General features: G+C 36.6%; 1 protein-coding gene across 5 annotated transcripts in view; it reads right to left on the bottom strand.

Moving 5' to 3' along the window:
- Window positions 1–9,299, bottom strand: part of Pisd (phosphatidylserine decarboxylase) — an 81,200-nt gene extending 71,901 nt beyond the window's left edge. For 4 of the 5 annotated variants that reach the window (XM_081728337.1, XM_081728335.1, XM_081728334.1 and 1 more), the window contains exon 1: window positions 9,112–9,298. Coding sequence is in view for 1 of the 5 variants with exons in the window: in XM_081728338.1 (XP_081584464.1) it covers window positions 9,112–9,143 (32 nt within the window). In the remaining 4 variants the exon portion in view is untranslated. Of the gene's footprint in view, window positions 1–9,111 lie in introns of all 5 variants that reach the window. The other variant, XM_081728338.1, reaches the window with a different exon arrangement.
- Between the last annotated feature and the right edge of the window lie 4,400 nt (window positions 9,300–13,699).

Consider the following 13,699-nt stretch of genomic DNA (forward strand, 5'->3'; position numbering starts at 1 on the left):
ATTGCACCGAGTGGGTCCTGGGCCCCAAGCCGTTGTTCGAGGGATCGAGGACGTACAAAACAACCGAGGAACATAAATCAGAAACAAATCATCAAACATGAGATAAACAAGGGATTAGAGAAAAATACATGACAGGGAAATGTAGTGAGTGTAATGAGTGTGATAGTATTCAAACTACAAAAATCAGTGTGGATTAGTGCTTAATAGTGATAAGTGATTTAGTTGGAGTATGTGGTAAATTCCCGCACAGGAGAGAATCAAATTAAATATACAGGTGAACACCAAACCAAATCAATCAGGGAAAAACTTGAACAAAATGGAACAAAAGAAGGAGATGGAATAGTGCATGAAAGGCTAAGTATAGATCAGAAGCAATGAATGATGAAAATGATAGACTGACGTCAAGCTCAACTCGAGTCAGAATCAAAGTAGATTACTTAGTTTATATAAAGGAAGAAAAAATGAAATCTTTGAGTTTTACGTCCCATGGTTATGCCGGTTAGGCTAAAGGAGACGGTGATTATGAGAAATGAATAAAATGGTGGAATGAAGAAAGTGAGAGGAAACGGGAGAACCCCGAGAAAACCCACGCACACGGTGTTTGTCCACCACAAAGTTTACTTAGCGGGAGCAGGGTTTGAACCCAGGACTCCATGCACCAGAGGTGAACGCTCTACCACTGAGCCACCGCGGCCCCTATATAAAGGAAGACTAATCATTATTTGATAATAATTAGTAGTTAGGATTTTGTTTTCTTTCTGAATTTTATTGTTTGTTTTGTTTTATTTGTTTTCTTTTTCTTGTTCAACGTTGTGGTTTGGTAAATCCAACCTTGTCCTCGTCCTTGTCTCCGTTCCTGAAATAAATATGAATGTTGAAATAAAGGTTGAAGAATGATATTGCAATGATGATAGCCCGTTTCGGTTCAAATCTTCAGGTGTCGAAGCCGAAACCGAAGAGGCGCGTCCGAGCAACAAAAATAAATAAATAAATAAAAAAGTACTCACAGTGCAAAATGACTTATTCATTCTTAAGACATACGGGTAAAAACCCATTGTTTTCACTGATTAGTATTAACGTTAGATGAAACTATCCTGAATTTCAATGTGAAAATACGCAATTGAGCCGAGGATCGAGCCCACACCTCCGGTTACCATGTGATGCGTTAAAAAAAATCTAACATGCTAAAATGTCCGCGTGGACTTACACGTCTTTACTAGGTATGCTTGCATTAAGTAACTTTGTGACTGTATGGAGACGATGAGTACTAACGGTTAGAGCTCTGGAGCGCACGGTATTCGAAGATAGTGTCGCTTATAATAGACTATCTTTGGTTTGCTTGATTTCTCCAGTGTACGTCTACTCTACTTTTATACTTTTGTGATGCCTTAAGTACTATCATGTAACTGGTCTCTACTAGTGGACAGTGATGATTTCAGGGGGTAGCCCGGGGAGCATTCATCCCCCCCCCCCCCCCGGATGCTTCAGGCCTCTCCTTATAATTATTTGGTGAGAACGTGTTGTCTATTTGGACTTAGTAGATAAATATTTTTTAATTAAAACGAAAATTATTTCACTTAATCCATTCTATGCTATCATTATATTGTACAAACAAAGAAGAAGGCATAAGGGTATTGAAAATAAAATAAGACTCTGATCTATCGAGTAGCAACCTAAGCTTGGGATGAGCCAACGGCCAACCTGTCATTGTCTACTGATTGTAGCGGAAGAAAAGATATAGCCTATCGCAAATCTACACATATTATTGAATGATTCGAGTTTGTTACTACTGAATCGGGAGATGGCGTAAGTGTTTGATTAGTCCTACCTGTGTATGTGGTGTTGTGCTGCATATTTTGAAGAGTCAATACGCGTGTAAAACAGTTGACATTTCACCTTGCTAAAATGTCAAAACAACCGACATTATCTTTTTTAAACAAACGACGACGTGTTGAATGTGACCCATGTTCTACAAGCGGCAACATTTGCAGTGAAGTTGACAGTACAGAATCAATTCTATTTGTTTCTTCTAAGATACAATCAGTGAGCGGTGATATTGAGTCGGAGCCATCTTCAAATGTGACGTTGAACGGGAATTCAAGTATCAAAGAAAGTGGGGAAAGTAAGTATAGTTGGTTGCATTTTGATCGTGCACGAGGTGGTGCTTTCTGTGAACTTTGTGAAGAGCACTTAAGAAATGATTTAGAAGTTAAAAAAAAAAAAAAAAAAAAAAAAAAAAAGTGGCGTATTTATTACTGTACCTTTCACTAACTTTCGAAAGGCAACGGGAAACAATGAAAAATTTGAAAAACATTCCCACTCAGAAAAGCCATTTCAATGGAGAATGATAGGTTTCAAGGACTTAAAACTCCTATTTACTCACAAATAATTAAGCAAAGTGAAAAAGAAAAAGAAGTGAATCGACAGGCTTTACGTACGTTCGTTCAAAGTGTGTACGTTTTGGCCAAGAAGGAAATACCTCACACAAGTAAGTATGAACCCTTAGTTCAGAGAATTTTATTAAAAAATAACACTGATCTTGAGAAATGGGTTCAATCTTAAAGTAATCACTCTACATATTCAAGTAGAAATACAGCTTCAGAACTTTTGACGCTGAGTCAATATTTTTGACGATTCATAATGAATTAAAAAACGTAAACTTTGTTCTAAAAATTTAATATCTTGTTCATTCGATGGGGCAGCTAACTTCAGTGGTTGTGTTAATGGTGTTCGTGCTCGACTTTCGAAGGAAAAGACACAAGAAATACCGTATATACACTGTAGAGCACACAATTTGTCAATCACTGTTACGAATGTAGGAACAAGCATCCGATTATCAGGCGAACGCTTCATGTTGTAAAAGACATATATACACTCTTTCATGCTTCCCTGAAAAGAGAAAGAATTCTACATGAAATTCAGAAAGTTTTGGATGAGCCTGTGATAATGATTCCCGAAGCTGTTGATGTGCGTTGGCTTGGTCATTATCGTACATGTCACGCAGTGTTCCTCTGCTGCAAAAAAATGAAATGAAATCTTTACGAAATGAATTTAATGAAAGTTTTACGTCCCACGGTTATGCCGGTTAGGCTAAAGGAGACGGTAATGATGAGAGACGAATGAAATGGTGGAATGAAGAAAGTGGGAGGAAACGGGAGAACCCCGAGAAAACCCACGAGCACGATGTTTATCCACCACAAAGTCCACACGGCGCGAGCTGGGATCGAACCAGGGACCCCAAGCACCGGAGGTGAACGCTCTACCACTGAGCCACCGCGCCCCCCTTCCTCTGCTGCAAATCCATATTAATAGTATGTGAGCAGATTCGTATGGATGGAGCTGATCTATCTACTTTTGCAGGGGGAATTTTGTTAGAAATGATGATTTCAGTTTTATTGTTTTATCTGGAACTGTAGAGCATTTAAATAGCATCGCCTCTCTTTGCGCTACAAGGGATGAAGAAAATGAGGAGAATAACAAAATCAAGAAACTTGAGGAAGATGCATCAGAAGTCAAAAGTGTATGTTTTAAGGAGGATAAAGTGAAATGTTTAAAGAGCACAAAACAATTTGTGGAAAGTGTCGTCAATGAAATGCAGGAAAGATTCAATAAGGCCATGAAATTGATTCAACTAAGTGCGTATTTTTAAAACTTTGATACATTTTTACAGCTCCGTGAGAATGAATGTTAAAGAACTCTGTGCTGTAATTGGAATTAATGATGCTGATGCTGTCATTGCAGATGTTCGTTCTTTTAAATATGTTGCACGCAGCATACTTGAAGATTCTGGAACAAATGTTGCTTCTTTTATTTTACGAGGCTGGCTGAGTGTGTGTTGTGCATCCCTGCTTCTACTGCTACTGTAGAAAGGTCATTCAGTGCTATGAACAGAATCATGACAAAATTGCGAAATCGTATCGGTTAAGATACTCTTCATTCATGTTTAAAGGTAGCGATCGAAGGAGACATTGAGCCTACGAAAGATTTTATTCACGAGGTTATCAACAGGTAGGTATGCTGTGGAGAAACCCAGACGTATTCGACTGATATAATTATAAAAATGTGACTGCTCTAATTTGTTACATTTTATAATAATTTGAAATAGAGTTTGTGATTATAAAACTCAACAAAGCTTTTTTTAAACCTATACAATAAATTATTTTCATTTACAGAATTTGTGCGTACGCTTTATCAGTTAAATAAGTCTAGCTCGACACTTATCTTTCAGTGTAATTGAACATTTTCAATATTGTAGATCTTTCAATTGGCATTACTTTTTTCATATTGATAAGCCATTTATTACCTCTAATTGCGTTATTGTCAGTTAGAAAGAAAGTAGAAATACTGAAATTTGAAGTTTAAGAATAGTATTAAGTTTCAGAACTTTTAAGTGTAAGTATAATGTTGTGCAGATCTGTCTACTTGTGAGACACAATTATAAGCTGTACGAATGATCAGAATAATATGTAAGTTATTTATATATTATCAAAATTTATCCTCGTTTATGCTCAATGTAGATTACCAGTATTTGTGTGTTTATGTGTGCATTTGAATTGTCAGTTCAAATATAAAGGAATATCAACAACCCAACTTTCTAAAATTTAAAAATTTGCTCTCTATTAATGAACTTTAACTGTCAAATACTTTAATAGTTTTTCATAATTTTTGCCGGCCTTTCCAGAGTCGATAAATATTTATTCCCCTTTCAAGTAAGAATTATAGCGGGAACTGCTATAGGACATTTATGGTTTGTACTTTTAATTCTCCCCTATGTATTAATATCCCCCCCCCCCCGGGAGGGAGAAAGTTCTGAAATCATCACTGCTAGTGGATGCTATAGGATATATAACAAAAATTAATGTTCAAACTCACATCCGTATCTCTTGCAATGTTTTTTATAATGTCGGATCAGAGAAGAACTTACAAGGGTTTGAAAAGTTCTGAGGCTATTACAGTGTGTCGATTGCTTTTGTTACAAATGATCACATCGCACTAAAAGTTACTTTCTGTTAAAATTAAGTACTTACCCTGTATCCCAAAAGAATGTTGAATTATATTAAATGATTGCAACCCTCTCTGGGGTCTTTATGAGATCACCTGAAAATCAGTTATTTTGCTAAAGAGCGAGCATGCTTCTGATTTTCCATTAAATAACAAAAGATAGTGTATATTTTTTAGCTATTTCTGCAAGAAAAATGAGGATAGGAGAAAATGTTTATGTAAATAGAGCCAATTTTGCGAAGTATTGTTGGGACAATTGTAAATACTTCTACCATTAAATGTTTATAATTCTTTTTTCAAGTATGTAAATCGAAAATAAGTGAAGAAAAAATGAAGTTCTATATAAACTGCACAGAAATTTTAAAGTTTTTCTTCATAGTCATAATATTGGTGGTTAAAGAATGTACTCCATATGGATTAATTATCAAGAATAAATGTAGAACGGGAGAATAGTTACTGATGAAGACCGCAGAGAGAGTTGAAATAATTTAATATAATATGATATTCTTTGGGAAACAAGATTAGTATTTAATTTTAATAGGAAGTTAACATTAAACGCAATGTAATCATCCGTAACAAAACAATCGACGCCAGGAAAACACTGCAAAGAGCGTATACACTTTGGAAAGATAATGACAAAGTGAAGTTCAAACTCACCACTGTATCTCTTGGAATTTATATTTTTTACCTGAATGCAGAAAAACGTGGACATCTTTTTTTACCGAGCTTATTGATGTACAAACCACTGCTCATGTTTCCCACAGAACTTGTCAATTCTCTAAAAAAATTTCCTATAACCCGATATTATAAAAAATATTACGAGAGATATAGAGGTGAGTTGAAACACTCATTTAGGCTATGTGTTATGTATCCCAGTATGCAAATTGAATATTTTTCCCCACAAGATAAATTTCACAACTATAAACACACAAGCGTCACATACAGTCTTATATACCACATATTTTAATACGAGGAATCTTGGTATTATTATTATCTTGGTATCTGAATACGTAGAAACTAGATCATCATGCGCTTGTTGAATGTTGTGATGCTGATATAGCATACATGGATGCTTTTCCACGAATTACATTTGGTAACCTTTCCACCTTCCTTAAGCCTCTTTGGCAAACCAATGTCTTTTCTGCAAGAATAAGTAAATATTTCAAGAAACAAAAATGTGTGAAATGATAACAAAAAGGTTGTGAAGCAAGATGTTTTGTAAAGTGTTTTAACTGAAATAGAAGTGCTTTTTTTAAAAAAAAATTTGACTGTGCATAATAAACGTTATTCCTTGTTTCTATCACCACGTCTTTCCAAATAATTGTTGAAAGGCAAAAAGTTATGCTTGCCAGGGATATTTCTTTCCCTAGGGGGAAAATTTCTTGCCTCCCGTCAAGTCGCACACTCATGCATCCTATAGCACCAATTAGTACAGTTCAGCTCAGGACAGTACTTAAGGCATCAGAAAATGCATAAAAGTGGAGGAGGCTTAAAATGGAACTAAGATATGTACCACAACAAGCAAAATTACACGCTACCAAATCTACTCTATAAGTAACAATAATTTCCAATACCGCGCCTCAGAAGTCTTAACCGTTTGTATTCCTCGTTCGCACATAGTCCCAAATTCCCTCGCACAAGCATCTACTAAGAGTGGATAGTATGACAGTATGGGACGAGTTTCCAGTAGAAATGATCTTCTTCTGTCCACCACGAACTCACATGAATGGAATAAAATCAGGGGCCACTTGGGTTTATAAGTATATTTCCGTGGAAAGATTAAAATGGGCTACCCTGTATATATATAGAAAAGACGATTGAACGTAAATAAACCAAGAATTCAAATAGGAAATACAAGAAGGCAAATAGAATAGGGATGTCGCGGTGTACCCCAGGGCCGCCTTTCATGGGGGCCCGGGGCCAAACTTTAAAATTTTAAATTGAAACATTGGTCGAGTGATACCTTGTTCGATAGATCTTTAAAAACTATAAGGCGTTAAAGTAAAAGATTTTTCATATCGGTCACCGTATTCAAAATAGCCCGCAAGATATGTTGCCTGTATCACATAAAAGTCCAGTATCACTAATATAAAAATGGTTGAACATAAATGAACCAAACAAAAAACTCAAACAGGAAATGCCCCGAGGCATTTGGAATGGCACTTAATAAATCCATCGATAGCTCCGGAGTCGGTATTATGAACAATGCTGAGCCGTTGTAAACGACGTTTATGCGTATACCCACGGTCGCTGTCGCCCCTGCTCCCTACGGACGCACTCCCTCACAGCTGAACGTCCCCTCTGTTGCGCTCTTCACCTGACCCGGTTAGACAACATTTGTACTTTTTAGTGGCGGGTTAAGTTTAGAGTTACCCCTCCGCTTTTTATAAAAATCAGGAAAATTTACAAGAGAAATGAGATAAGAAATGATAATTTGAAGTTTTTATTTGATGTTTAGGAATGTAAGTTCGGCAGGATAGTTATGCTTAATACGAGAAAAGATATGTGGAAGTTAGTACTATTTGCCGGATGCGGAAGGTTTCAGCAGCATGGTGCTTGTAAAATATGGCGAACAGGTGTAACGGATGCGCAAGAATAATGAAGAAAACCTTTTAAATTTTTGTGAAGCCCACGGAGTACTGAAGTCAAGTGAAATGTAAAAATTTTTTAATACTTTGAGCACTGTTTTTTGTATGTTGCAAAGTCCAAGGGCACCTTCAGACTGGAAGGGCAACTCTAAACTTAAGCCTTAGTGGCCACCCAGCACAAGTTGGTTTGTGTTTTATGCACTGTAATTTAAATGACATAGTCCACACTGTATTTATACTCATAACTAGGCCTACATCACAATTACCGTTTAAATAACAAACCGTAATCCCTACCAACTGAGCCGGAGTCACTATTAAGTGATTTGAGGGAGAAACTTAAAAATACCCCATATTTGAAAATGTTTAACAATTTCAAAATAAAAACTTAACACACCAACGTCACCGAACTACTTTCATAACAATCCGCCTCAGAATATCAACTAACCAACAAGACCCAATACTATTTTCAAAATTACATATTTTTATATTAATTACTACATATGTAAACCTAATCATAACTTAAAGCACACTTGAATATTGGTAGAAAGAACCACCTCGACATAACTTCATTTATTCTTTGGATGTAATATATTTGTTACTTTCCCAACTACCATGACTGATAAATCTAACACAAATGAAGTATAAATAGATCTGTTGATTGGGTATTTTTTACCGATGAAAAGAGTGAAAATAAGCCTCACATCAAACTTTGAAATATAGGAAATATGGTAACCCTATGGCTGGTATGACTGGTATAGGCCTATGTATGGCATGACTGGTATTTTGAAATCCAGACACGTAATAATTAACCTTTCATTTCCAAATCTCCTCCATTGCTTCAAAAATCTGTTTAGGTTCCAAATGTATCTCTTTGTGTAAAGATCATTTAAGTGGTAAGTGCAAGAGTTATATCTACGAAAAAACCTCAAAACTAACTAGATTCTATTTCAACAAAAACAATATCGAAGTTTCTTTTATAGCAAGCTAAAGTGACTATTTAGGTAATAGTTAAGAACAGCTACTTCTCATCTCCCGTGCACGAGGATACATCTTACTGTTGCACTACCTAAACACCCTAAGTACAAGGGCAAGAACTCAGTCTATTACCTACTTTTTAACATCCTAGATAGTCAATGAATAATTCCAGAAAGTATGGCGTTTCTCGTCCTTCCCTAAATGGGAAGTACGGCTCCTTAACTATAACCACTATTTATTCTAAGAACGATTACATTTGTAGTGATTTTCTCTCAAATCCCAAGAAACCTCAACGTACGAGGTTAATGCAACGCTAATGGACTTTGCACTTGTGGAATCTAGTAAGTTTCAGAATAGAAAAAAACTGTCGTCTAATGCATATTAAAACAATACTCCAAATTATTTATAGTTTATGTACAAAACAAAATAAATATAAGTACACGTACATATTTTTAAAAAGTGAAGTCCAAATTGAGACTAAACATGTAAACAAAGCACGTGAAACAAGTAAACATCACAATGCATTATTGCTCTAAAGCATACATACCATAGGCTAATCCTACACATATGCTGGGCCATTTTACAGTAACGCTTCAGCTCTCTTAATTATAACTATATTTATATTTAAATCAGGTGATTCGTCCACTATACACACAAAACAATAAAATAAGACAATCCCCTGACCAATGACGAACTAGGCAACACAAAAGTGACTACTGACCACCTAGTTCTTCTGTCTAGATTCTCAGACCAATTTCATTACGCGAAAAAGTAAGTTTCATTTCACAGTGTGAGGGTACGGTGAATTTCCAAATGAAACCCAATTCAATACTCAAACTTGAAGTAGTACAAGTATTACTAGAGACGGTGCAGTTTTGGTGCTTGTTTACTTTTGGCGCACCACAAAGCTAAATTCACCTGCTCTAACTTAACCTAACTTAAACTAACGTAATTTGAACAGAACTTGTAACATTTTAAGAAATAATTGCTGGATCCCTTCTGCTAAACATTAGGCGGCAATTTTATTACGGATCTACAGATTGTAAAACGTACGAAAAAATTTGGAGAAATCTTAACTTGCCCGTTTTATATCGAGAACAAAACCCAAGAAGCCCCTCTGGGACTTCTAACACGTACCTACTACTACCACTACTATTTATACTATGGATCCATATAGTAATATGGATGACCGGATCCGGATCTGGCCGAATCCGAAGATCCGGATCTGGATCCGGATTCGGATCTGCATCCGAAATCCGGATTTCAGATCTTGATTCTTATCCAAACCCACATCCCACCCAAATTGTGATAAACTTTAATATCAAAAATTCGCCGAAAATAATTTCACGAAGTCCTGACAGTGAAGAAGAAAACAGAAAATTAAGACGGATATGGACAAGTCTATTTGTCTCCTTCATTCTACACTAAAGATCAAATGCTTGCCTTACTAAAAAATAATCTGATTTGACCCGGATGAGAATTCGAATGTCGAATCTAGGTCCACCCGGTTGCAGGACCGAGATGAAATACACACATATTTATATTTGAAACCGGAATACAAAACTCGAATATTTAAAATTCCTCAATACACCTGTTTCATTGACAGTAAGAAAACAAACAGTTAAGACAAGTATTGACTAGTTTTTACGTATATTTATCTTGCTCACTCTGCTCAAAATATCAAATGTATACCTTACAATTAGATTTAATAATTATTTAGTAAATCACAATGTGAGCAACGAGAATAAACTATGAATTTTGGTTCCCCTTATCTAGATTTGAAATTTCGGATTCATACATAGAATCAGGCTGAAAGATAAATATTTGAGATCTGGACACCGAAACAAGTGCTAGTACCAAGATCGTAGCCGTTTTACCTAGGTAATGTGAGCGGAAGGCGAGCACTAATTCCGCATGTACCGATACTTTGTGGAACACGAGAAACTAAAAACAAATATTCTTTTTCAGGGGCAAGTCGCGCTTTAACATGACTTTTCATGAGTGTTGTGTTCAAATCAGCAGCGGCTGGTACTATAAGTTGCATGGTTGTGCAACCGGATATTTTTTTTAAATACTACAAATATTTTTAAGTATTAAGGTAGTGTATCAGTAAAAAATAAACCTTTGCTCTTGAGCGCAAAACAGTATTGATGCATTTCTGAAAAAAGTCAATTAAAAATCGGAAAGAAAGAGAGAGATTTACATTTCCAGTGGCAGCGAACGTTGCCACTGGAAGCAGTAACATTGAGCATATGGCAGCGAGCTCTTATCTCTTAACATGGGGAAGTGGATTTATGCTTGCATCGCTCCTATCTTCCCATATTGCTCTCTCTGGCGGTTGCACTTTCTCCCGCAACTGGTCAGCTTCTGTAATACTTACGAATTCCTCCGCTTAGGAGTGCTTGACTCAATTGATAGGGTGAGGGAGATACAGACGCTTGGAAGAAAGAAGTTATTCACAAACCATAAACTCGCAAAGAACAAATATAAGTCTGGTGGTAGCAGGGACGGATCCAGGCTGAAAGTTTGGGGGGGGGGGGCGGTCGTTCGAAGTCAATATATTTTATTTAATATTTATAATACAAAGGTGAAAATTCTTGGGATAAATATTATTTTTTTAAAAATCGTATTCTGGGAAGGGTGGGTCAATCGAGTCTCGAAGAAGAAAATGTCTTACTACTGGTCTAATTGCTAGCTCTGTGTCTTTCGTGCACATGATTCCGTGTTCGATTTCCGGCGGAGAGCATAAATTAATATCAAATCATTCACTTCCAATACTCATCTGTCTTCTTTAGCCTAATTTGCTGGAATGTTAAACTTTTTTTTTTTTTCATTTTCGAAGGAAAACATCTTAGATTTCACGCTTCTTTACAGACAAAAATACGTGGTTTCTGAAATGGACTCTTTGTACCGTATATTTATACAAAGAAATGCTAACAAAATGCATATTGTCGGAGGAGAGAAGTGTTTCCGGACCCTAAAGAAAATAAAGCTGAAAATATTTGCGGTAGTGATGCTTTCTATTCAGAGAAACTTGGCGAGCAGCATTTCAGATTTCAATAAAGTCATAGAAAAATTTGAAGTCCAAAAGATCGAAGAAAGATCTCCCATTCTAAAATAATGCATAGTTTATACAATTAAATAATTTTGTTTAACTGCGTGTATGCAATTTTCTTGCTTTTTTTCTTCTTTTCGGATTAACGCCATCATCCATGGCTTACAGCACATACTATATATTCGGTTTATCTCTTGTTCAATAATATGAATGTAGAGATGATTATTCAATTTTGGGTCTCCATGGACCATAACGAATGAATCAGGGATGCTTTGGCCCGGGATTACGTCACCTATTGAAATTTTGCTTATGCTTATTCAGGAGCCATGCACGATGGTACGAATGAATCAGAGGTACCTTGGCCAGGCTATGACGTCATTGAATTGGGAGTATTGGATCAGAGGTCATGATGATTCTTTAAAATTACTAAAAATATGGTCTTGATGATTCATTACGTTATGAAATAGTACAGGTTTACGAATGCTTTCGTTCCCTTTTTATGGCATAAAATTTGGAGATTGTTATATCTTTGATGAGATGGACTAACACGGGTGCAAATGAAATCTTTAGTTTTACGTCCTACGCTTATGCCGGTTAGGCTAAAGGCCCATACAGCAGAAGTGAACGCTCTACCACTGAGCCACCGCACCTCTACTGGTATGAATGAATTAGAGGTAGTTGGTTCGAGCTAATATGTTCGTTTGACGTCACTGAACTGTGATTTTTAGCTTGGAGCTTATGATGGCTTGTTTCGTTTCCTTTTATGGGTATAAAATTACCAAAACAAGGTTTGATTTCTTTCTTGATGACCTATTACATTATGAATTAGTAGACCCCAGTAATAGTATAAATTAGTATTAATATGAAACTCGAAAACTTTGGAGTTCCTTTGTGGCTAACCGGTTAGCGTATGCGCCTTTAACGTGGGAGACCAGGGTTCGATTCCCGGCAGGAGCTCATGCGGTTCGGATTGTTATCCCTTTGATGAGATGGACTAACACTGGTGCAAATGAAATCTTTAGTTTTACGTCCCACGATTAGGTTAAAGGAGATGGTGACGATGAGAAAGGAATGAAAAAAAATTGGAGCATAATGTTGCTCACCACAAAATTACTTTCGCGGGGTTTGAACCATGGACCCCATACAACAGAGGTGAACGCTCTACCACTGAGTCACCACGTCCCTTACTGGTGCGAATGAAGTAGAGGTATTTGGTTTGAGCTAATGTGTTTGTTGGACGTCGGGCAGACCCTATTTCACTTTTGGGACCCCCCACATGGACCATAATGAATGAGTTAGAGATGCTTTGGCCCGGGATTGCATTACCTATTGAAAGTTTTGCTTATGTTTACTCAGGGGGCAGGGATCACTCAGGACACATAAGATCACATTGATTTACATCAGGAGTTGGGGGGAAAGGGAGGGGAGTATCGCACCTCGTACTCTTTGATGAGTATAAAAATATCAATTTCGGAAGTTTTTTTTTTTTTTAACTTATCCTATTATCTTTCACGAGACATTTTCGTTATATAATAGAGTACAATGGTTTACTTTTTGGGAGTTATCGTTCCCTTTGGAGCCTTATTACGTTATATGGAGGCGTATTTAAATATTCCCTTAAATTTGATAAGTACTTTGTGATCCATTTTGTTCCGCTTCAGGGGTGAACATGGATACCTTGCAATCGTCCCGAGTTCAATTCTTGGTGCCAGTTTAGGAAATGTTGAATTTAATGTCCCTGCCGATGATGAGAAATGAGAAAACATCATAAACTTACTTGCTTGCGGATTGAAGCAGAGACCTCACACATCAGAAAAAAAAAACGCTGAGCCACCATGCCAACTTCTGTGCGAGCAGTTTTGCGTATGAAAAAGAACATGATCAGATTATGTTACATTACACATTTCTGCTCGTTGTTAAGCATAGAAGTTTGTTATTGTGAAATTGCAGCATGTGCTTATACTACATCAGCATTTTTCTCAGCTGACGGACTTTTAAAGCTCAACTTTACATTTATGTCAAAGACAGTTTCATTACATATCGATGAGTGATACATTTTTTCAATCAAGTTTAAGGAAAA

Source organism: Thermobia domestica, chromosome 10 (assembly GCF_964235325.1).
Source record: "Thermobia domestica chromosome 10, izTheDome1.hap1.1, whole genome shotgun sequence".
In the NCBI taxonomy this organism is placed as follows: Eukaryota; Metazoa; Arthropoda; class Insecta; order Zygentoma; family Lepismatidae; genus Thermobia; species Thermobia domestica.